Consider the following 23630-nt stretch of genomic DNA (forward strand, 5'->3'; position numbering starts at 1 on the left):
TCACAGGACATTTGTAACTTCTCTCTGTCCACATTTGTAGCTTCTTTCTCCAACAGTGAGATGCGTGACTTCCATTATCTATAAGATATTTACTTATTGCTCAATGCTAGTATACACAGAAAGTTGTTTCAGAATTGCTACCCTGTGTATCAGGAAAAAGAAATCTACTTATTAGAGTAGAATATTTGTTTAGAGTTTAATATTTTGTTTTCCATATTTTGCAGTTGCAAGCAATGCAGCCATCAACAATCTTTCAAACATGAAAATTCCTATCTCTAGCTTCTTGTGAGAAATTAGAAGGCGTGGCTACTCTCCCTTCCGGACAGGGCATGTATGCTCCCCCAGGGCTGCTTGTCTCAATTGTCTCCCCTTGTTATTATGACAAATAATCTCCCCTTGTTCTTATACATTTAACCTCACTTTACCTGGGTCCTTGCCATTCACAAGAGGCCTGTTGCTACTAGCCACCTCTATCTCCTCTTCTCCTAGTCTCTCCTGAATGCATAGCCAATCCAGTTGTCAATACCACTGCTTCAACAAAGCCATTCTCCTAGATATCACCAACAAAGCCATTCTCCCAGATATCACCAACAAAGCCATTCTCCCAGACATCTACATTGCTGAACTGCACAGATGTGATTTTTCAGTCTTCATCTAACTCCAATACTAAATTCTTAACACTTAATGCTGGGGACCCTTCATCTTTTCTGTCTTCTGTGACAGAAACTACTCTGGTTCCTCCTATTTCTTGGGTCTTCTTGAACTTCTTTGTAAGCTGATTCTCCTTTGTAAGGCTGTCAAAGCCTGGGGCTCCTCAGGGCTCGTCTCTCCTTACAGGTCTCTCTCACTCTCTCTGTGATCTCATTTACCCCTAAGGATACCTTCATTTATCACCTACAGGTCACTCATAAATGTCTCTCTCCAGTCCTGTATTCTCATAGGTCTCTCAAACTCAGCAAGTGTGAAGGTAAACTTGTCTATTCCCCAGATCTGGCCCTCCTTCAGGACTCTCTCTTCCTCACATTCAATCCATTACCAGTTCAATTTTACCTTCTAATTACACCTTCACTGTCAACTTCTGTTTATTGCCATTGTCACCCTCTCATCAAAAATATTGCTTCAACTCCCTCTGAACTGGTTTCTCTTCATCCACTCTTCCCTGTGTGTGTGTGTGCGTATGTGCTGCAGGGTGGATGCATATATTCTCATCTTCTCATGGCTCTAGGATTAAAAAGCACATTTTTCACAAATGGCCTGCAAGGCTGTCATGGTTTGCCTCTTTCTGTGTCTCTTGTTTTACCTACTGCAACATGTCCTTTTGCTCCCTGCCTCCTGGTCATTCCTCAGTGGCCACATTCTCTTCCACTACAGAGTCTTTGCATATGAACTTTCTTAAGCCAAGAATGTTCTTTTTCTGAATCCCCTGACTCCAGCGAACTTCACCTTTAACTTAAGAAGTACCTCATCATTCTCCTCCAGCTCAGTCCTTAACATTCTCAGAAAAACCTTCTCTGGACCCTCTGTCTGCATTAGAATGTCACACTGTTCACACTGATGGCACTGGGAGCATCCCCTGAGTGGCATATGTCGCCTTGGTAATTTTTGTCTCTGTGGGATTCAGTTAGTGTTTGTCTATTCCAGAACCACAGAGGCTACTTCTGCTCCCATGTATCCTTGTATCGAGTACAACACCCAACACAGGTGGACACGCAATAAGAGATAAGGTGAATGAATGGAGGCTGCATGGCATGGTGGTTATGAGCATGGACTCTGAGGCAAACTGGCTCTAGTACTTTCTGGCTGTGTGATCTCAGGCAAGTTATTCAATCTCTCTGAGCCTTAGCCTCAGCTTCCTCATCTGTAAAATAGGGAGAATAGCAATACCCACCTGGTAGGGCTGTTATGAAAATTAAATGAGTTCATGTAATGCACTTAGAGCACTATGTGGCAAACAGTAAGGATGACATAAGTGTTTGTTAAATACAGAAAATAAACAAGTGCTAAATAGTTGTTAACTAAATAAGTATTAACTGACAAAGTTCGATTTAAAATAAACACACGTGGATTATTGCTGAAATACAGGCCAATAATTAAGTTATATTGATTAGAAGTAACAAACTGTCTCAATAACAGTAAACAGAATTTAAATGTAATTCAATCTCTATTAGTAAGTTTGTTGGGAAACTTACTTACACGTTGGGAAAACAAGCATTTACAACTGGGAATACATCCAACATCTTAAGAGAAATGCAGGCTTAAATTCTTAAATATTCAATGAATGCTTTAGGTATGTCCAAAGCTACTGACTAGTCATATGTTGTGCTGAATCATTTTCTGTCAAAAATCAGCAAAATAGGAATAAAAATTCCAAATGAACTTTTTAAAACCACCCACATCCACTACACAAATTCATCCATCAAGCATTTGAGAATCTTCTCTGTGACAACTTGCATAGCACGTGACACAAGGCAAAGATGTACCCATGATTAAAGAACCACACTGTAAAGTAGAGAAAATCCACAGATAACACACAATTGTACCAGCCCATATCTAATTCCCAAACATTCTTTCAAGTAAAGGAGTGTGAAAAAAACAGTTGGGTTCAACATTTTGTCTCTTGAGCACGGATGACTTTGGCAGTGTATTATTAACAATGAAATCTACAGACGTAAGTTCCTTTTTATATAATGCACACTTTTTTCCTCATAAAGAGGTGTGTTATCACAGGACTAAAGATAGTTAAAAGTTTTGATATATTATAGTGTCTCTGTCAGCTTTTAAGGTTATGTTGTTATTTCAGGAGAAAAAGGAAGAAATCAACAAAGGAAGGACAATTGTAGTTTGAAGAAGGAATGCTTGTGAAAGGGGAAAGAGTGCAAGGCCAAAAAGTAGTTAGTGCTACTGCAGCAAACCAGGAAGACACTATTAATTTCTATTTAAAGTTACTAAACAAACTGTTTCAGCTTAATTTGATTTATATGCAAGTAATATTGAATGAAAATTGTGAATTGTTTTAGTGAAAATACACCCACGGAAGAAAGATTTACTTTTCTTAATGAAAAAAGAAAGCTTGGGACCAAATTTTCATTCAGCCTTAATCATGAGTTGATTCAGATGGAGAATAAAGGCACTGTTTAAATTATCCGTCCTTGGAAAGAAGATGGTTCGGGTTATGGCTCGGTGCACAGATCAGCTGGCTGTGGGTAGCAGTGGGTGATGCCTGGCTGTGCAGAGAAGGAAAATTCACTCCACATACTCTCATGGTGGCAAGTGGGTCCACTCTTCTTTATCAGCCTCATCTCTATGCCTGAGTCCTCCCCATCTTGTCAGCCTTATGTTTCTCCTGTGCACTGGAATGTGATTCTCCTCCACTGCCGGGTTTTACCCATGCTGCTTTCTGTGCATATATGCTGCCTAAACCATGCCTGGCTAAACCTCCTCCAGGGAATTTTCCCTAACTCCAGGTGGAAGATGCCCTTCCTTTGCACCTAGCGCCACAATCACCTGCTGCCATGTGGTAGGTCTCTCACCACCTATGCTGTGTAATCCTTTTGGGTAGGGGATGCAATTTAACCAACTCTATTTTCAGCAATAGTGCTTGGAAGATGCAGTAAATATCTGTGGAATGTTGAAAGGTGGCAACCCAATGTACAACACTAACATAGATAGAAGAGTCCATTCTGAACTCTCAAAAATGACCAAGTACTTTCCAGGGAGGGAGGACTGAAAATAAAGGCAAGAGGGTGATTGAGGTCATATGTGACCAAAACCCCTCTACCTACTAATATCCCAAATGACAGAAATTATATATAATATAAACATATAATGTATCCAGTGTGATCAATTATCTATGTACGCTGTGGTTATCATGGCCTTTGGGGACCAGGAGTACTCTCTGAAACCTCACTGGGCCATGCCGAAGCTTCTCCTGAGGCTAAAGGAGAGCCTGCAAGTCCATCAAGTGTCTTAATACAGTGTGTAGGTAGACCTGTCTGAGAAGCAGCACATTCTACAAAGTAGAGTACAAGCCCTGCCCCCTGGTAAATCTCACAACAAAGACAACACCCAAGATGCCAGGGGCCTTTCTGACGAGTGAAGGTCGGCAGGAAAAGGCACTCAGTGGCTAACAGTCAAGCCTATGTTTTATCAAGCCAAGAGGAAGTTATATACCCCCAAAATAACTTTAACGTTATTCTGCTCACTATTTTCAGCTATACAGGGAATACATCCTTTCTCCCCCTGCTAGACTAAGGGTACAAAATTTTTTCCTAAGAGATAAGGACACATTTTATTTTAACACAGCAGCAATACCATTATTGGCCTGAAAACATTTAAACAATAATTTTTAAATACCATCTAATATCCAGCCAGTCTTCAAATTTCTCCAACTCCCTCATGAATATCATTTGATATTTGATTTGTCTGAATCAGGATTCAGATAAGGTCCATATATGGTATTTAGTTTATACATCTTCTAAATCTCTGTGGAATTTTATAGTTTCCAATTTCTCTTACTATTTATTTGTTGTGTCTTTTGCCCTAAAGAATGTATTGTATCTTATGTATAACTGAAGCAACCTTGTGGAGTCTTTTTTTAAAAAAAAGTTTGATCTTTTTCACTGAGGTATAACTGACACACAATAAAGTGCATATCTTTAAAGGGTATATTTGATAGGTTTTGACATACGTATATGCCCCTGAAACACACACCACAAGTAAGATAATGAACATAACCATTATCTTCTCTTTTTGCACTTACTGTAGATTAATTTATATTTTCTAGAATTTTATGTAAACAGAATTCATATACTATATACTCTTTTTGGTCTGACTTTTTTCACTTAGCATAATTATTTCAAAATTCACGTCTACTGCTGGTTCATTCCTTTTTATTGCTGAATACTATTCTGTTGTATGCATAAGCCACAATCTGTTTAACTATTCACATGTTGATGGATATTTGGCTTATTTCCAGTTTGAGGCTACTATAATTAAAGCTGCTCTGAACATTCATGCACAAGTATTTGCATTTGCTTTCATTTCTCTTGTGTAAATAGAAATAGAATGGCTGAATCATACAGTAATATAGTAAACACACATTTAACTTTTTTTTTTTTTGAGACAGGATGTCACTCTGTTGTCCTGATATCACCGTCTTATACCTCCACATCTTGTCCCACTAGAAGGTCTGTAGGGGCAGAAATACGCATGGAGCTGTCATCTATGACATTGTGCAGTGGTGCAATCATAGCTCACTATCGTTTTGAACTCTTAGACTCATGTAATCCTCTTGCCTCAGCATCCTGAGTAGCTAGGACCACAGGCATGTACTGCAATGCTTGGCTATTTTTTTTTTCCAATTTTTGTAGAGATAGGATCTTGCTATGTCACCCAGGTTGGGCTCAAAGCCATCCTCTCACCTCAGACTCCCAAAGTGTTGAGATTACAGGCATGAGCCATGCAATTGGCCATATTTAACTTTTAAGAAACTGCGAAGTTATTTTCCACAGCCATTCCACTATTTACGTCCCCACCAACAGTGTATGAAAATTCCAATTGCTTCAGGTCCTTAGCCATACTTGGTATAATCAATTTTTAATTTTAGTCATTCCAATAGGGGTGCAGTGGTATCTCACCGTGATCTTCATCTGCATTTCCCTAATGCTATTGAGCATCTTTCCATATACTAATATTTCATCCATATGTCTTCTTTGGTGAAGTGTCTGTTCAAATATTTGGCCCAGTTTTTCGCTGGGTTATTATTTTGTTTTATTTTGTTTGTCGAGACAGGGCTTTGCTCTGTTGCCTGGACTGAAGTGCAGTGACATGATCTCGGCTCACTGCAAGCCACCCAGGTTCAACTGATTCTCATGCCTCTGCCTCCCGAGTAGCTGTGATTACAGGTGTGTACCACCATGTCCAGCTAATTTTTGTATTTTTAGTAGAGACAGGGTTTTGCCATGTTGGCCAGGTTGGTCTTCAACTCCTGGCCTCAAGTGATCCACCCACCTTGGCCTCCCAAAGTGCTGGGATTACAGGCATGAGTCACCATGCCTGGCCAGAATTTTTTCCTTCTGTCTTACTGCATGTTTGTACCTTTTAACCTAGTTCTCTTCATCCTTCCGCTTCCTCCCTAACTCACCCTTCCCAGTCTCTGTTAACTATCTTTCCACTCTCCACCTCCATGTGTTCAAATTTTTTAGCTTCCACATATAAGTGAGATTCATCTTTTTGTGTCTGGCTTATTTCACTTAAGATAATGATCTCCAGTTCCATCCATGTTGCTGTAAATGACATGATTTCATTCTTTTTTGTGGCAGAATAGTATTCCATTATGTATATATACCACATTTTCATTATCTCTTCATCCATTGATGGACACTTAGGTTGATTCCATATCTTTGCTATTGTGAATAGTGCTGCAATAAACATGTGAGTACTGGTATCCCTTTTATATATTGATTTCTTTTCCTTTGGGTAGATACCTTGTAGTGGGATTGCTGAATCAAATAGTAATTATATTTTTAGTTTTTTGAGATATTTCCATACTGTTTTTTATAATGGCTGTTCTAGTTTACATTCTCACCAATAGTTTACAAGAGTTCCCTTTTCTCTGCACCATCACCAACATTGGCTATTTTTTGTTATTTTAATAATAGCCATTCTGACCAGGTAAGATGATATTTCTTGTTGGTTTTGATTTGCATTTCTCTGATGATTAGTAATGTTTAGCAGTTTTTCATATACCTCATGGCCGATTGTACATTTTTTTTGGGAAGTGTTCTAAACATATCTAAACACAGAAAAGGTACAGTAAAAAACATGGTATAAAAGATAAACACGCCAGGCACGGTGGCTCACACCTTTAATCCCAGCACTTTGGGAGGCCGAGGCAGGCTGACCACAAGGTCAGGAGTTCAAGACCAGCCTGACAATACGATGAAACCCCATCTTTACTAAAAATACAAAAAAATCAGCCAGGCATGGTGATGCATGCCTGTAGTCTCAGCTACTCCGGAGACTGAGACAGGAGAATCGCTTGAACATGGGAGGTGGAGGTTGCTGTGAGTTGAGATCATGGCACTGCACTCCAGCCTGGGTGACAGAGCGAGACTCTGTCTCAAATAAAAAGTGTGTGTGTATATATATCATATATATATGATATATATGATATATATGAGATATATTATATATAAAATGTATATATGATATAATATATATAATATATATCATATATACATTTTATATATATTATATATATTTTATATATAATATATATAATATATTTTATATATATTATATATATATATATATAAAAACAGTATACTTTTATAGGGCACTTACCATGAATGGAGCCTGCAGGCCTGGAAGTTGCTCTGGGTGAATCAAGGCGTGAGTAAATGTGAAGGACTACAATATTACTGTAGACTCCTATAGACTTTATAAACACTGTTTATTTAAACTACGCTAAATTTTTAAAAATATTTTTCTTTCTTCAATAATAAATTAACTTTAGCTTACTATAACTTTCTTACTTTATAAACTTGACAACTTTTTAAACTTTTGGATTCTTTTGTAATTATACTTAGCTTAAAACACAAACATTGTACAGATGTATAAAAATATTTTTCTTCATATCCTTATCCTGTAAGTTTTATTTTTAAATGTTTACTTTGTAAATTTTGTTAGAAATTAAGATACAAACACACAGATTAGCCAAGGCCTACACATGATCAGGATCATGAATATCACCATCTTCTACTTCCACATCTTGTCCCACTAGAAGGTCTGCAGGGGCAGAAGCATGCATGGAGCTGTCATCTATGATAACAATGCCTTCTTCTGGAGTTCTTTCTGAAGGAGCTGCCTGAGGGTCTTTTACAGTTAACTTTTTTTTTTAAATAAACAGAAGAAATAGACTCTAAAATAAGGATAAAAGTATAGTATAGTAAATACATAAATCAGTAACTTAGTCATTTATTACCATTATCAATTATTATGTACTGTATATAATTGTATATGCTAGACTTAATTGATCGATTGATTGATTGATTGAGACAGAGTCTCACTGTGTCGCCCAGGCTGGAGTGCAGTAGCTCGATCTCAGCTCACTGCAACCTCCGCCTCCCAGGTTCAAGCAATTCCCTGCCTGAGCCTCCCAAGTAGCTGGGATTACAGGTGTGTGCCACTAGGCCTGGCTAATTTTTGTATTTTTAGTAGAGATGGGATTTCACCATCTTGGCCAGGCTGGTCTTGAACTCTTGACCTCCTGATCCGCCTGCATTGGCCTCCCAAAGTGCTGGACAGGTGTGAACCACCGTGCCCGGCCTATGCTAGACTTTTTAGACTTCTATATGATTAGTCATGCAGTAGGTTTGTTTACACCAGCGTCATCACAAACACAAGTAATGCCTTGAGCCACGATGCTATAACGTCACTGGTCAATAGGAATTTTTCAACTCCATTACAATCTTATCAGACCACTGTCGTACATATGGTCTGTTATTTGCTAAAATGTCATAGTGTGGCAAATTATTCTATTTGTTTTCTTCTGCTTATTTTGTTTTTCATCTGTTCATTTGTTTATTAAAGTGGAAGTTGAAATCATTGATTTGAGACCTTTTTTTCTAATATAATATTTCATGCTATAAAACTCTTCTTAAGTACTATTTCAGTGGCATCCTAAATTTTTTATATATTGTTTTCACTTTCATTGAGTTCAAAATGTTTTCTAATTTCCATTTTGATTTCTTCTGTGACCCATGAGTTTTTCGAAGTATGTTATTTTATTTCCATATTTGGGGATCTTCCGGAGATCTTTCTGTTATTGATTTCTAATGTAATTCCACTGTGGTCAGAGAATACACTTTGTATTACTTCAGTTCTTTTACATTTATTGAGACTTTTTTTTTTTTTTTTTTGAGACAGAGTCTCGCTGCACTCCCCAGGCTGGAGTGCAGTGGCACGATCTCGGCTCACTGCAACCTCTGCCTCTCGGATTCAAGCCGATTATACTGCCTCAGCCTTCTGAGTAGCTGGGATTACAGGTGTGTGCCACCACACCTGGCTGATTTTTGTATTCTTAGTAGAGACGGGGTTTCACCATGTTGGCCAGGCTGGTCTCAAACTCCTGACCTCAGGTGATCCACCCACCTTGGCCTCCCAAAGTGTTGGGATTACAGGCATGAGCCACCGCACCATGCGGAGACTTCTTTTATGGTTCAGAATATGGCTTATTTTGGTAAATGTTCTGTGTGCCCTTGGGAAGGATGTGTATTCTGTGATGTAGGATGCAGTGGTCTATAAATGTCAATTAGGTCGAATTGTTTAATAGTGTTGTTCAAGTCTTCTATTAATTTTCTGTGTGCTTATTCTATTAATTACTGAGAAGAGCATTAAAATAGCTGACTCTAAATGTGGGTTTGTCTATTTCTCCCTGCAATTCTATAAGTTTTTGCTTCTTGTGTATTTTGAAGTTATATTACTAAGTGCAAAAAGCGTATTACTTCTGCTTAAAGAATTAACCCCTTTGTGATTATGAAATGACCTTATTTATCCCGCGTAATATTCATTCCTCTGAAATCTACTTTCTCTGTATTACTATAGCCACTCCAGCTTTCTTTTAATTAGTGTTAGCATAGGACAGTTTTCTGTTCTGTTACTTTTAACCTATTTGGGTTACTATGTTTAAAGTATGCTTCTTATTTATAGTTGGGTCTTGCTTATTTTATTGAATCTGGCAGTCTATCTCTTTGCAGAAGTTGTTAGGCTACTTATATTTAATGTGATTATTGATATAGTTAGGTTTAAATCTCTTATGTTGTTTTCTATTTGTCTCATCTGTTTTTTGTTCCCTGTTTCTTCTTTTTCTTCTTTTGAATTAACTGAGTATATTCCAATTCTATTTTACTTCCTCTGTATGCTTATTAACTATAACTGCTTCATTTTAGCAGTTGCATTAGAGTTTAAAACATACCTTTAACTTCTTACAGTCTATCTTTAAGTGATGTTATACCACTTTATGTATACTTCCCTTTTACCCCCTCAGCTTTATTCTAGTGTTATCATATATTTTACTTCTACATAGGTTATAAATCCCACAATGTATTGTTATTTTTATTTAAACTGTTAATTACCTTTTAAAGAAAATCAATAAGAAATCTTATATAATTGCCCTATGTGGTTACCATTTCCAGTGCTCTGTATTCCTGTGTTGGTCCATGCTTCTGTTTGGTATTATTTTCCTTCTGCCTGAAGAATTTAGCATTTTTTGTAGTGCAGGTTTGCTGGTGGCGAGTTCTTTCAGCTTTTGAATATCTGAAAATGCCTTTACTTTGCTTTTGTTTTTGAAAGATATTTTTGCCAGATATGGAATGGATATAGAATTCTAGGTCGACAGTATTTTCTTTCAGTTCTCTAACAATGCTATTACACTAAATTCTCCTTTGGTAAATTCAGTAAATTCTCTTTTGGTAAAGATGTCTGCTGTCATCTTTATTTTTGTTCTGTCGTTGCTTTTGACTATTACTGGTTTTGAGAGATTTGATTATTATATTTTTCAGTGTTGTTTTCTTAACGTTTCTTGTGTTTGGAGTTTGTTCAGATAGTTGGATCTGTGGGTTTTCATCAAATTTGGAGAAATTTCAGTTATTATTTCTTCAAATATTTTTTCTAGTTCTTCCTTTGTTTTCCCTTTCTGGGATTCCAATTCCAAGTATATTAAGCTGCTTCAAGTTTTCCCGTACCTCATTGTTATTCTTTCTTTTTTAAAATTGTTTCTTCCTGTATTTTTAGGTAGTTCCTATTATTACATCTTCAAGTTCACTAATCTTTTCTTCTGTAATGTCTAATCTGTTTTTTATTCTTTATAGTGTATTTTTCATCTAACAGGTTGTAGTATTTAATTCTAGATGTCTGATTTGGGTCCTTTTATATTTTCCATATCTCTACTTAACTTGAACATATAGCACATAATTATAATAATTGTTTTCAAGTCTTTGTCTGCTAATTCTAATATCTGCATCAAATCTGGTTTGGTTTCCATTGGTTCATTTTTCTCTTTGTTCTGAGTATGGGTAGAGACTTTAAACCTTTTGTCACAGAACACCAAATTGTCCTCAAAATTTATCCTATTACTACCAGTACAGTCCTACTGGTAGTAATAGGATATCACTTTTACTTTTTCAATAAAAATATGTTTCTAAAATAAAGACATTTCCTTTAAAATGAACAATACTTGTGCATTATTTCTTTGAAGAAATAATTTCCATGTTACTCAAATACTTTTTGCTATGTTAAAAGTAAATAGGGATGGATTCTGGTATAAAAACAATGTCCTTAAAGGCAAACTTTTTACAAACAATATAGAAACACAAAATACATATATGAATACATAATACATTCATAAATATACAAGTAAATAATTTCATATATACTTGATAGCAACAGATACATTATTTATATTCTTTAGAAACAATCATGCAGATTACAAATGTCACTTTACTCCTTTAATAATGAAATAGAAAGTCAAGCAGGTGAAATATCCTCAGATTATATATTTCCAGCTGATTAAATATTCCTGTCAAAGTCATGCCATCTGTATTAGAAATGCCCTATATACAAGATTATTAATTTGTAATAATCTAAGATCTATTCTTTAAAATGAGAAAATGTCAAAATGCCCATTATCAAGCATTTTCTTACCCTCTGAAGAGTATCAGGAGCTTTCTAAGGCACATGCTACCTATTCATCAGGCTGTGTAGGTAGATGTTGGGAGTACCAGGAAGGATGCCCTGATTGTGGCACAGGTTCTACAGAGGGCCTGTTGTCGTTCATTGCCAATGTGAGGTGGGCAGGGAGGGGAGACCTTGAGATGTGTTCAGCTCTATGGCAAGGGGTATGACTTGTCCATATGTCACAAGACTATAAGCATCAACCCTTTGAATATGATGAAAAAAATATGCCACTAGTTATGCTGTGAATAAATAAACTGAGCTGTTTTAATAATAGTGATGCCAGCAGCCAGAAAAGCCCCATGAAGCCTAACCCACCAGTTCTTCTGTTGGACTCAGGGCCCCCTGACTGACCTGTTTGGTGTAGGTGATCTCTGGCCACCTCAAACATGCGCAGGTGCATGTTGGTGATGGGGTTAAAGGAGCCACAGGCCAGGAGCACCACAGGTATTCGGCACTTCATCTTGTCAGGCACATCCACACCTGTTGCAGTGGCCACCCTGCTTTTATGGGGACAAAAGCTCATGTCAGGGAGTTAGCACTGAGACAATTATCCAGATCAGTCTCTCTAAACCACACACAGACCATTACTTCTCACTTGTAAGATGACTGAGGAGGCCATTAAAACAACATTTAAGGAGGGTTGGCCATGGGCCATGAAGTATGCCAAGTGCTATGCCAAGGTGTATCCTTCTCTTGCCAAGTCCTTTTTAACAACCCTGAGTGGTTACTCATACAGCTCAGGGACCTTAGAAGCTACTGGGCCAGGACTGGAACCCAGGCAGCCTGATCCCAGAACCCATGTTCTATTCTGAACCTCTATATCCTCCTTGAGCTCTGACAGATCACCATGGGGTCAGAAGGAGGGCTAGAAGACCCCCGTAGTGTCATCTCTGGTAGTCCTAATAGATCTCACAAGGTCCTAGAGTAGATTAGCACTTTTAAAACACTTTTTATTTTGAAACAATTTCAGACTTATTGAAAAAAAGTTACAAAATTTATACAAAATGTTTTATACTCTTTATCCAGATTCCCCAGTGTTAACATTTTACCACACTTGCTTTATCACTCTCTTTCCACACACATACATACCTGTTTATAAATATTTTTTCTGAAATGTTTGAGAGTAAGTCATAGACATAAAATCTCTTTACTTCTAAATACTTCAGTATGTGTTTTCTCAGAATGAAGACACTTTGTTACATAACTGCAGAACGATGATTAAAATCAGGAAACCAACATTGTTACTGGACTATTATCTAATGTGCAGACTGTATTCTGATCTCACCTATTGTCCTTTATCTGGGGCCCAAGCATTTTGAGAGGGTGCAGCCCACCCTCTGGTCTCACCCTGTTGAGGTTAAAGGTGAGAAGGAAACAGCCCAGGCTCCAGGTCAGGCTGGCAGACACGGCTCTCTTGCCTCTGAGATGCTGCCTCCTCGAGGTGGGACTTGGTTGACCCCTAGTTCTACCTCTCACTGCCTGTGAGGCCTAGGGCAAATCACAGACCCTCTCTGAGCCTCAGGTTTCTAACCTGCAAGATGGGGATAACGTTACTTACTCTTACAAGGTTATAGTGAGGATAGTTACACATGGAAAGTGCCTGATACGTAAGAAGCATTTAATAAATAATCACTGTGGCTGTGGTGATGATGATGACAATGGTGAGAAAGGTGCTGCTACTGCTGACCCTAATGGAGCAGGAGGAGAAAGGAGATGGCGGTGTGTCTGTGGTAGGCAGTGTTTAAGATGGCTCCCAATGATCCTTCTAGTATTCACTGGTAATCTCATCCCTTAAGTATAGGCTGAAACTTGCTTACAACAAACAGAATACAGTAGTAGTGGTTACCACTTCTGAGATAAGGTTACCAAAGGCCCCTGGCTTCCCTCTTGCTCACCTCTTTTGCTTTCTCACTTGCTCACCCTGATGCAGCCAGCAGGCAGGTTGTGAGCTGCCCCGTGGAGATGCCCATGGGCCCAGGGAGTGAGAGAGACCTCTGGTGGCCAACAGCCAGTGAGGAACTGGATCTGCCAAAAACTATGTGCATGAGTGTGGGTGTGATCTTTCCCCAGTCAAGTTTTCAGATGTGATTGCAGCCCTGTGAACACTGACTGAAGCTTTATAAGATAGGCTTTATAAGTTAAATTATGTCTGAATTCACGACCCACAGAAACTGTGAGATAATAAATAAAAATAATAAATAAATGTGTTATCTTAAGCTGCTACATTTTGATGTAATTGGTTATGCAGTAATAGATAATACAGAAACCAATGGGAGGAATGCATTTACTGCCTTTATTATTCATCTTGCTGTGATGGTCTTAGCTGTAATCCTGCAGTTCTGGGGGCAACATGTAGAGTGCTCAGTCACAGGAACCTGGGACCCTGCTTGTATCAAAGGAAACTGTTTCAACTTGGCCCATGTTATCTCCTTCTCCAGGCTTTCATCCAGTTTCCTACTTTATATTCTAGCAACAATGAACTACCTATTAGGACTTCTTTGTGAGATCTTCATGGCTTCCTGCTTCAACCTTCTGTACAGGCTATTTTGGTTTCCTCCAACCAGAAAACCCCCCGGCACATCCCAATATGTTAAGATCCAATTCATATGATCACATTATTTATTACTTCAATCACTATTTTTCAATTACCTGCTAGGTACCTATATCAGTACCTATATATTAGCTGCAAATACCAGAAGCCTAACCTCAGTGATCTAAACAAAGAGAGGTTCATTTGTTTCTAACATGACAAAAAGTCTGGAAGTAGGCACCTAATGACATGAAATCATGGGCTCAACAATGACCTACAATTCTTTCAGTTTCTGTCTCATGGTCACATCATAACCTCAATAAAGTTAAGAAGGAGGAGCAAGAAGCTGTACTAGATTGGCTATTCCTCTTAATCAAGAACACAAGAGCTTTTTTAGAACCTCCTGTAGATTTTGCTTCTGTCTCATTGGCCAGAACTAGGTTACATGGCCACTGTAGCTACAACAGAGGCCAGAAAAGGCATCTATTTAGCTTGACAGCCTCTCCAGTGAGAACAGTAAGGGAAAGGGGATTGGAAACTGGATTAACTAATTCACTGTGGCTGCCACAGAGTTGGGGATACAAGTGTCTGGGAGTTGGGAGGGTGGAAGGCTGCTGAGATGGCTTCTTTGACATCTAGCTTAGGTTAACTCATCTCTGACTTACCTTTAATAAACCACATGCGACATTTTATTGAAAAAGCCTGCTTATGTGTCTTTCCTATCCACTGGACAGTAAACCCTTTAGGAAGGGAAGTGGTGTTTTCTCCTTCTTGGGATTTCAGCTCGAAGCACAGAGCCTGGCCCAGAGTAGGGATCAGTGAAGACTGAAACAGGGCACTGGCAGGCTGGAGGGCATGTACTCTGAGCTACAGTGTGAAGATGAAAAGCTCTCAGCCTAGGCGGGCCGTGGTCTCTCCATACTTCCTTTGAGGCAGCAGGAATACCCCCAACTGTGTGGGAAGAAAGCAGTCAACAAGCTGCTGCTAGTTTTTTCCCAGGGAGGCTGGATTGTTTAATGAGATATTTGCAAAGTGTGCCAAGCTATTCACAAGAGCAGCCTCGTGACGACTGTATCTGAAAAGGTGGCTGTTTTTTTACAACTGTTATGAAGTCTTTCAAAATCCTGTTTCATTTTGACAAAATATACATTGTTAGAACCATTAAAATATGTAACTGTAGCATCTCAGGTAACCTGGGGCTCTCATCCATTTTTCCAAAAGTTCCAGAAACTATAAATTAGAACAACTTGTTTGAATGGTGGCATCAACAGCAATGAAGTGTGATGCTGAGAAGGAGAATAAATGACCTTTAATAAGTGCCTCTCTTTCTTTTTTTGCTGTGGGCATACTGAGCCACACTGTTCTAGTGGTGACTGTGCTATGTCTGGGCCATATTGCAGGCTGAAGGACACAGGAGTGCACATTCCCAGGATCAGTAACAGGGTCAGTGCACCTGTACCATGTGTACACTCAAATTTGCTTCAACTAAGTACCCTCCCAAGCCAAACCCAGGGAAATACAGTGATAGGGCTAAAATGGAATCACTCCAGGGATCCACCAGGACAATAAACTGGCTCTGATTTGAGTGCAAATCTCATCAGACACAAGGCAAGATGCATGCTATAAAAGTGTCCCATCTGCCCTTATCATCTAATAATATCTAGTGAGACGGAGCAAGTGAGGGAAACTTTTGCTATTGGGAAAGGCTTCTCATCAATAAGCATTTAATGGAGGCCAGAGAGTGATAATTGCAGCTGAAGGATTTAACAAGTTGAGAATGTGGTGTACAGGCTTGTTGGAATTTATCATTAAACTGGAGACAAGGCAAACAGGTTCTACCTTTGGCTCCCGCCCCCTCCCCAGCTTACTGCCTCCCACTCCATAGTCATCTAAACAGCATTTCATCCCACTCCTCAAGCACAACATGCTGCTTCTGCAAAAGCAGTCATGACCACCTGAAACGCCATCCTGATGATCTGCCTTCAAGGTTTTCTCCCTGGAATATTTACCTCCCCCCTACTGCCCCCACCACCATGCTAACTCTGTACTTGTTATACATTTTATCACCTTTTTGTTTCTTCACCAGAGAACTGTCATTTTTTTAATGCATGTTGCTCTTCTCCAAGTGGAAGATAATATCTTAGAGGTTTTTTATTTTTATTTTTTATTTGTTTTTTTAAGAGACAGGGTCCCACTTTGTTGTCCAGTTTGGAGTGCAGTGGCATAATCATAGCTCACTGCAGCCTCAGACTCCTGGGCTCAAGTGATTAGAGAGTGGTTTTTAAATTCATCTTGGTCCTTTCAACTCCTAGCACTGTGCCTGGCACCAATAGGTACTCAGGAAATGTGTGTGGAAAGAACAACAGAGTCAGTGTCTATCCCTGACCAAGTATTTTTGTCAGATGTCTACCTCCTCTCTTTGGTTCTGTCCCAGTCAATAGAATGAGCCTTCCAGAGATATAAAGTGAACTTTCTGGCTCCCTGAAGGCACATAAGATCCCTCCCCAAAGCCCCACTTCACCCGACTCAATCTGAAATTTAAAAAAGACATCCTTGCCTGTTGGGCCCTCTTTACCACCATGATCCTGTCAACAGGGATATGCTGGCCTCCTGCACATTGACACCAAGGTCATCCCTCTGCCCTACAGAACTGGAGGTTGATGGCTGTCCATTTGCCAAGACAGTCCAGACAATTCCTTCCAGATTTTACTGCCTAGACATTGCTCACTGCACTGGTTTTCAGAGTCCGTCCAGTTTCTCTACAACAGCCCGGTCTCTGGCACTGCCCTGACTGCCATCTACTCAGTGGACAACTACTTATTAAGCATCTACTAGTTGCCAGGCCCTCTACTGGACATTAGGATGCAATAGGAGGCAATGCAGATGCAGCCCTCACCCTCAAAGAGCTTCCAGTCATCGACGGGAGGGACAATTCAACAGGCAATAACCCCCAGGGTAAGGGCTCAGGGCTTAACACCTCACTGCGAGAGGCTGAATAATTGGCTCCTGAAAATGACCGTGTCCTAATCCTTGGAACCTGTGAATATGTTATGTTACATGGCAAAAGGGACTTTACAGATGTGATTACATAAAGAATCTTGAAATGAGGAGGGTAGCCTGGATTACTCAGTTTTATTATGAAGGCCCCCATAAAGAGGGCAGCAGCGGGGCTAAACAGAGAAAGATGTGTGAAAGAAGCAGTCGTCAGAGAAGAGAGAGGTGCTAGGAAGGGGCCATGAACCAAGCAATGCAAACAGCCTCGAGCTGCTGGAGAAGGCAAGGAAATGACTGTCCCCAGGACCTCTAGAAGGAACGCGGACCCCTTCATTTTAAACTTCTGACCTACAAAACTTGAAGGGAATACATTTGTGTTTTTGTTTGATTTTTTTTTTTTTTTTTTTTTGAGATAGCGTTTTGCTCTTGTTGCCCAGGCTGGAGTGCAATGGCACGATCTCGGCTGACCGCAGCCTCCGCCTCCCAGGTTCAAGTGATTCTCCTGCCTCTTCCTCCTGAGTAACTGGGATTACAGGCACGTCCCACTGTGCCCTGCTAATTTTGTATTTTTAGTAGAGACGGGGTTTCTCCATGTTGGTCAGGCTGGTCTTAAACTCCCAACCTCAGGTGATCTGCCTGCCTCAGCCTCCCAAAGTGCTGGGATTACAGGCGTGAGCCACTGTGCCCAGCCAAATTTGTGTTGTTTTAAGCCACACATTAGTTTCCTATGGCTGCAGTGATTTGTTACAGCAGCCATAGGAAGTTAAAACACCCATCTTTTTAGCGGCAGGCTGTCAGAAGGGACCTTCCAGCTAAAGCAAGAATGGAGAGGGAATTGAGATGCTGGGGAAGATAGTGAACACTGTGTCAGGCACAAGGCACAGCGCTGTGAAGGCCTAGACACAGCAGCTGAAGGTGGGAGGTAAGCTGAAAGATGTCAGTATGGCTCACGTGTAGGCAGGAGCTGATGTGTGGGTGGCTCAAGATGAAGCTGCAGAGAGTGGAAGGATCACGAGGGACCCTGGGTGCCTATGGAGTTTAGATTTTATCCTATGGGCAAGGAGGAAGCCTCTGAACGACTTTAAACAGGGATGTGACTTGCTCAGTCTGTGTTTCAGAAAGAGTACTCAAGTGCATCCGGAAGTTTCAGGCACAGTGGGTACATCAGAAAGTCTCAGGACGGCCCCAGCTGCCCTCAGGTCTTTCTGGCTGGAGAAGGTCAGACGGCCTCCATCTTCCTGGAATATGGCCTCTTCCGCCTGCTCACATCTCACTTGGCTCACCACGTAATGTGATGCTGGCCAATACTCCATGTGTATTAAGTTCTAACCTAGCGTGCACCCCTCAGCCCATTTGTCACAGGCCGTCGCGGAGGCACAGTAAGGAAGGCGACCCGGGAAGGTTAAGTGCCGTCACTGCAGATGTAATGTGCTAATGCTCATCGCTTGGGAGGCAGTCAATTTACCTTTCCCTGCGGTGAGCATTTGTAACGGGCCCAGGCCCGGGAAAGTGGCTGAAAACATCCCTGTTTATTATACACATAAAGCAGATGGCTTCAGGCAGAATAGAAATGGATTCTACAAACATCTTTCATTACACAGACCTCTTGACCAGACTCCTCATCTTAAAGAAAACACAAGTCGTGGTTTGTATGTGGGGCTGACGACCACATTTTTCAGGACTCGGTGAAATCATTTCCATCTGTGTGAGCGTGTCTAGGGCACGCTCTAGGGCAATCAACCTTCATGCGAACTCCAGTACATTTTCTTTTTAACTTTGTTGGATTCACCCGCTGTTGCTACGGGCACACAATGCTGCTAAAAACAAAAGCAAAGCATACCTTCCTTGTCGGTGTAAGGATCCTCTGCCAGCCACCCCTTGGAGGAAACAAACATGTCAATTAAGCATTCATCCTAATTATGAGACTCCCAGGAAAGCAGGCAGCCCACTCTTTAGTTTCGAGAAATTTCAAAAGATTTGAAGCAGCACAAGGCGTGGAATGAGATCTCTTGCAATGCCGTACTCATAATTTGGGACTAGTTTCAATTGCCGCAATAAAGTACGTCTGAGTAACTACTACTGGGTTTATTGAGTAATAGGCTAGGCACTGTGCTAAAAACTTCACACAAATCAATGCTAATTCTTTCAACACACCTGGAAGGGAAGGGTTTGTGCTTGCTTTCTGGTAAAGAGTCCAATCAACCTCCCTAAGGCTCAGTGAGCCACATAGAAAATGGAGATAATTATATCTACCTCTTAGAACTTTCGTGAGGGTTATTGGAGGTGACCTGTCTAGCACAGTACCTGGCCCATAGAGGGTTCTCTAGAAATATTAGCTCCTTTGTCTTTCATTGTGTTTAAAACATAATTTGTCACTCCCTATACCAGCTTCCAGGAGGTTCTTTACCTTGTTTGAAAAAGACCTCCCATTTTTCTAGTTACCCAAGACCTGGCAGCCCTTGGACACACATTCAGCATCCTTCTACCTATTAGGCAGCTCGCTCAGGCCAGCTCAGCCTGGGAGATGTCACCACTGAAGGGTGCTGATGAGGAAGGTCAAGCCCAAGTACCAATGCTGTAGTCTTTTGTCTAGCTTCAAGAAAACAACCCTCCTCTAAGCATCTCTTGTCCCTGGAATTCAGAGTCAATATTGAAAAACACACGAGCAGACAGTCTAATATCATTCTGGTAGAAGTAAAATTTTCTGATGAAAAATAAATATGCCTAAAATCATAGCTGATCTGTCAACATGGACAAAGAAGGCAGAAGAGGGGGTTAGAAGGTGAGGAGTGTTTTGGGTCTGCTGTTAGGAATGCAAATAGCAGAAAATTAAAAACACAACCTACCAGCTACTGTGCTAGTGCCTCGGAGATAGAGGAGTAAATAAAATCTGTTCCTGTCCTCAAGAAGGTTATAATCTAGCAGGAAGAACAAGTATCAAGGACCTCTGGTAGGATAAAGTTTGCTGGCGACTCCTCAATATCCATTCTCCCATCCTCTTTAGTCACAGAATGCGTCTTCAGCTGGGCATATTGCTACCTTTCCCAATGTCTGTGGCAGTAGGCTGAGGCCATATGCCTAAGGTCTGGCCAGTGATCTTTGAATAGAAGTGTTAGGTCAGGCACTGTCCTTAAAAGGGAAAGGCATACCTTTCTTCTCTTCTCTACTCTTGCTACCTGGAATGTGATAGCTGGAGCATGGCAGCTGTATTAGACCCTGAGGACAAGGACTTACTCCAGGTTTGACAAAGAATAGGTCAAGAGAAAACCAGGACTTGATGACCCTGAAGCTGTCATACCAGCCCCGGGCTGCCTACCTCCAGGTTTCTTTTACCTGGGGTAGAAACCATCTGCAAAGCCACCATTATTTTCCATTTTTCTATTATACACAGCTAAACCTAATTCTAACTGCTATGCCAATATTTAATGAATGTTTATTGGGTTCGTATATAAAAATGGAAAAGTATGTAAACTTTTAGAAGTTTCTATTGTCCCAGTTAAGTCTATTTTATATGCAGAAACTCAAATGGACATTGTTTGAAAGGGAAAAAATACACCTAAGGAAAAAAAAACTACCATAACTAAATTTGTTATATGAATTTTTCATGGGAGGAAAAATCCTTACTCAGGATTCTGGATGGATGAAATGTGCAGCAGTGAATCTTTTCTGTAGATCACAAAAACCAGACGCTGTCCTATCTACTTCTCCCCAAAACAGATTCATTATGGCTCGTTGTCGCACTCTGCTTCTAGTGGGCATTTGCCATATGGCTTGGCAGTTTAATGATTTTCTGATACTTGACAAAAATGAAGCACAATTATTTTGCAAGGAGCTTGCGTTCCTAGATGGGTCTTTTCCAAATAACAGCTGTGCCTCGAAATTGAGTTACTCAATTTGCAATTTGTGGACACAATACTCAAACATTTACAAGTGAGCAAAACCTCAAATCACTTGGGCTATTTCCAGGCATCAGAGTTTATGAAGTTTTTAGCAATGTTATGAGTGTGCAGCTGTCAACAAACTCAAGCCAGCATCTCTGAACCACCAGACCCTGCAGGCAGCAATGATGTCCTACTTATCAATAGGCCATGTGGAATTGACTACAAACCTGTGGGACAGAAAGAACACGAGGGCAAGAAGCCTCACTCCCAAAGCCCACAGACTAAATCTCTATTACTTTCTTTCCATGTCCTACTACATTTGTGTAGGTGATGTCCAAATCTACAGCTCTAGACTTGACCCTGCTTATGGGCCCCTAAAGGTACACAGACGTGTCTGCCTGACACTGGCTTGATGACAAGACAGACATGGAATCAAAGCCAACGAGTACTTTCTAACCGAGTTACCTTGATTAAGTCTATGAGTCAGGAGAGGCCAGGTAAGCTGCACTAACAAACAACCCTTAATCTTAGTGGCTTAAAACAATAAAGGTTTATTTCATGTTCATGATTCATACCCATTCCACACCAGTTGAGGGCTCTGCTCTGTGTCATCTTTGTCCCTCAATCCATGACTCAAGATGATAGACCAGCCACTACATGGAATGCAGTTAGTAGCAATAGTAGAGAAAAAGAAGGCTCTGGAAAGTCCCTCACCAGCAACTTTATGCTTGGTCCCAAATTGCCACATGTCACCTCTATAGATCCCACACAACTATAGTGAGCTAGAAAGTACAACTGGTTTCTATGTGCTGAAGGTGGAAAGCCAGAAATATCTGGCAAATAGCCTTGTGCTTACTATATGACTTAATTGGTCAGTCTCAGCCTTAGTGAACCATATGGAAAATGGAGATTTTGGCCTCACTCTACCTCTCCTACTTGTCTCCCACCCACCTTCTCTATTCCTTACAGGTACTCCATATCATCGCCAAGCTGGGATCACCTACCATTCTCTAATGTGTCTTCTGCATGTTCCTGCTTCTTGGGCCTCTGTTTATGCCATTTCCTAGTGCTAGAATGTTCTCTTCCATGCCAACTCTCCTGTGGAGCTTCCTGCAAGGCCCACCTGGAAGTCAGAGCTCCCTTCTCTAACCTTGTAAAGGTGACATAGTATATTTGTCTATATATAGACAAATATTTTTAGTCTATATTTTGTAGCCTCCACTCTTTCCTTGCATAGCACACTGTAAATCCCTGAGGGCAGGGATCCCACTGGGTCTAATGCAGAGTGGAAGGTGACTAAAAGAGATATTTACGTTATTAATTGAGAGACAAGGCAAGCGTGAAAAGCAGATCAGAGTGGGAGCCAGGGAGCAGCAGCCCACTTCATGGCAGGATCTAGGCTGAAGCAGGTAGCTGTGGAAGAAATATTCCCCAAGTCAAAACAGCAGAGCCCCAGGTTTGTCCACCCTCCCATCCCCATTACTGCCTTCAAAATCTGGTACTTCTCCTTTGCCCAGTTTGCTTTACCTCTTCAGAATTTCTGCATCCTAATCTGGGGTGTCAGTTCCCTTCCAAACTTAAATTTTGTTTTAACCCCATAAATTGTATCTGCTGCCTTGGCTGAGCCCCATCCAAGGACCCTGATTCCTGATTCCCACCTTAGTGGTAATATTTGATTCCTCTATTCTCTCCCTGCCTCTGCCCATACCCAACCTGGGGTCCATCCCAAGGCCCCCACTCCGGTCTAACAGTGGGCAATATGCCACATTTAGTGTTGGGAAAGCATCCTATGCCATCTGCTACCCTGGGGGCTTCCCTGTGTATCAGGAAAATGCAGGAGCAATTGTTCATAATGACATCAGGGGACAGCATCATGGCCCTTCTAGTGCCCAAATCACAAAACTGGCAGCCATGTGGCTCGTCTCCCTCCCTTGACTTGAGAGTCTGTCAGTCCCACCTCTGTAATATCTTTATTGCTCATCCCTCTCTCAAACTCCATAGTCCCTGCCTTAGATTGGGACTCATTATTTCTCAATTGGATCTGAATGCACTCCTAGCCTGTCTTTTTTCCAGTCTCACCTCTGATCCATCCTCTGCGTAGCTGCCCAAGGGATCTGTCAACACACACATCAACATGTTGATTCCCTGCTTAATCCCTTCCCCACCAGTTTCACTCTGGATAATGTTGAAATTCTTCAGGGTGTCATCCAGAGCCCCTAATCTGGTCATGACCTTTTCTCCCAAGCCTTGCTATTTACCCTCTAACCCCCTCCCTATGGCTGCTCTGTCAAACTGCCTTTCATCCTGTCCTTAGTGCTCACTCACTCTCACCTATTTATGCCAGGCTAATGGCTACATCATTTAGACTTTTACCTCCTCTACAAAGCTGTCAATGCCTATTCCTTCCAAGCTGAGTTGGGTCTTCTCCTCTGCCTTCCACATCCCCTTAGAACTTTCTCTCTTACATCTCATCCCATCCTGCCTTACTC

At 40.8% G+C, this 23630-nt stretch overlaps 1 protein-coding gene across 8 annotated transcripts in view; it reads right to left on the reverse strand.

Annotated features, from left to right (window-relative positions):
• Positions 1–23630, reverse strand: part of NMNAT3 (nicotinamide nucleotide adenylyltransferase 3) — a 118285-nt gene that overhangs the window by 55531 nt on the left and 39124 nt on the right. For 5 of the 8 annotated variants that reach the window (XM_019023525.4, XM_055383453.2, XM_055383455.2 and 2 more), the window contains exon 2: positions 12088–12236. The exons of 1 other annotated variant lie outside the window; for it this stretch is intronic. In XM_019023525.4, the coding sequence (XP_018879070.2) occupies positions 12088–12196 (109 nt within the window). In that variant the 5' untranslated portion in view covers positions 12197–12236. The remainder of the gene's footprint in view (positions 1–12087; positions 12237–23630) is intronic. 2 more of the 8 variants (XM_019023526.4, XM_055383452.2) reach the window with 1 other exon arrangement.

Source organism: Gorilla gorilla, chromosome 2 (genome assembly GCF_029281585.2).
Source record: "Gorilla gorilla gorilla isolate KB3781 chromosome 2, NHGRI_mGorGor1-v2.1_pri, whole genome shotgun sequence".
In the NCBI taxonomy this organism is placed as follows: domain Eukaryota; kingdom Metazoa; phylum Chordata; class Mammalia; order Primates; family Hominidae; genus Gorilla; species Gorilla gorilla.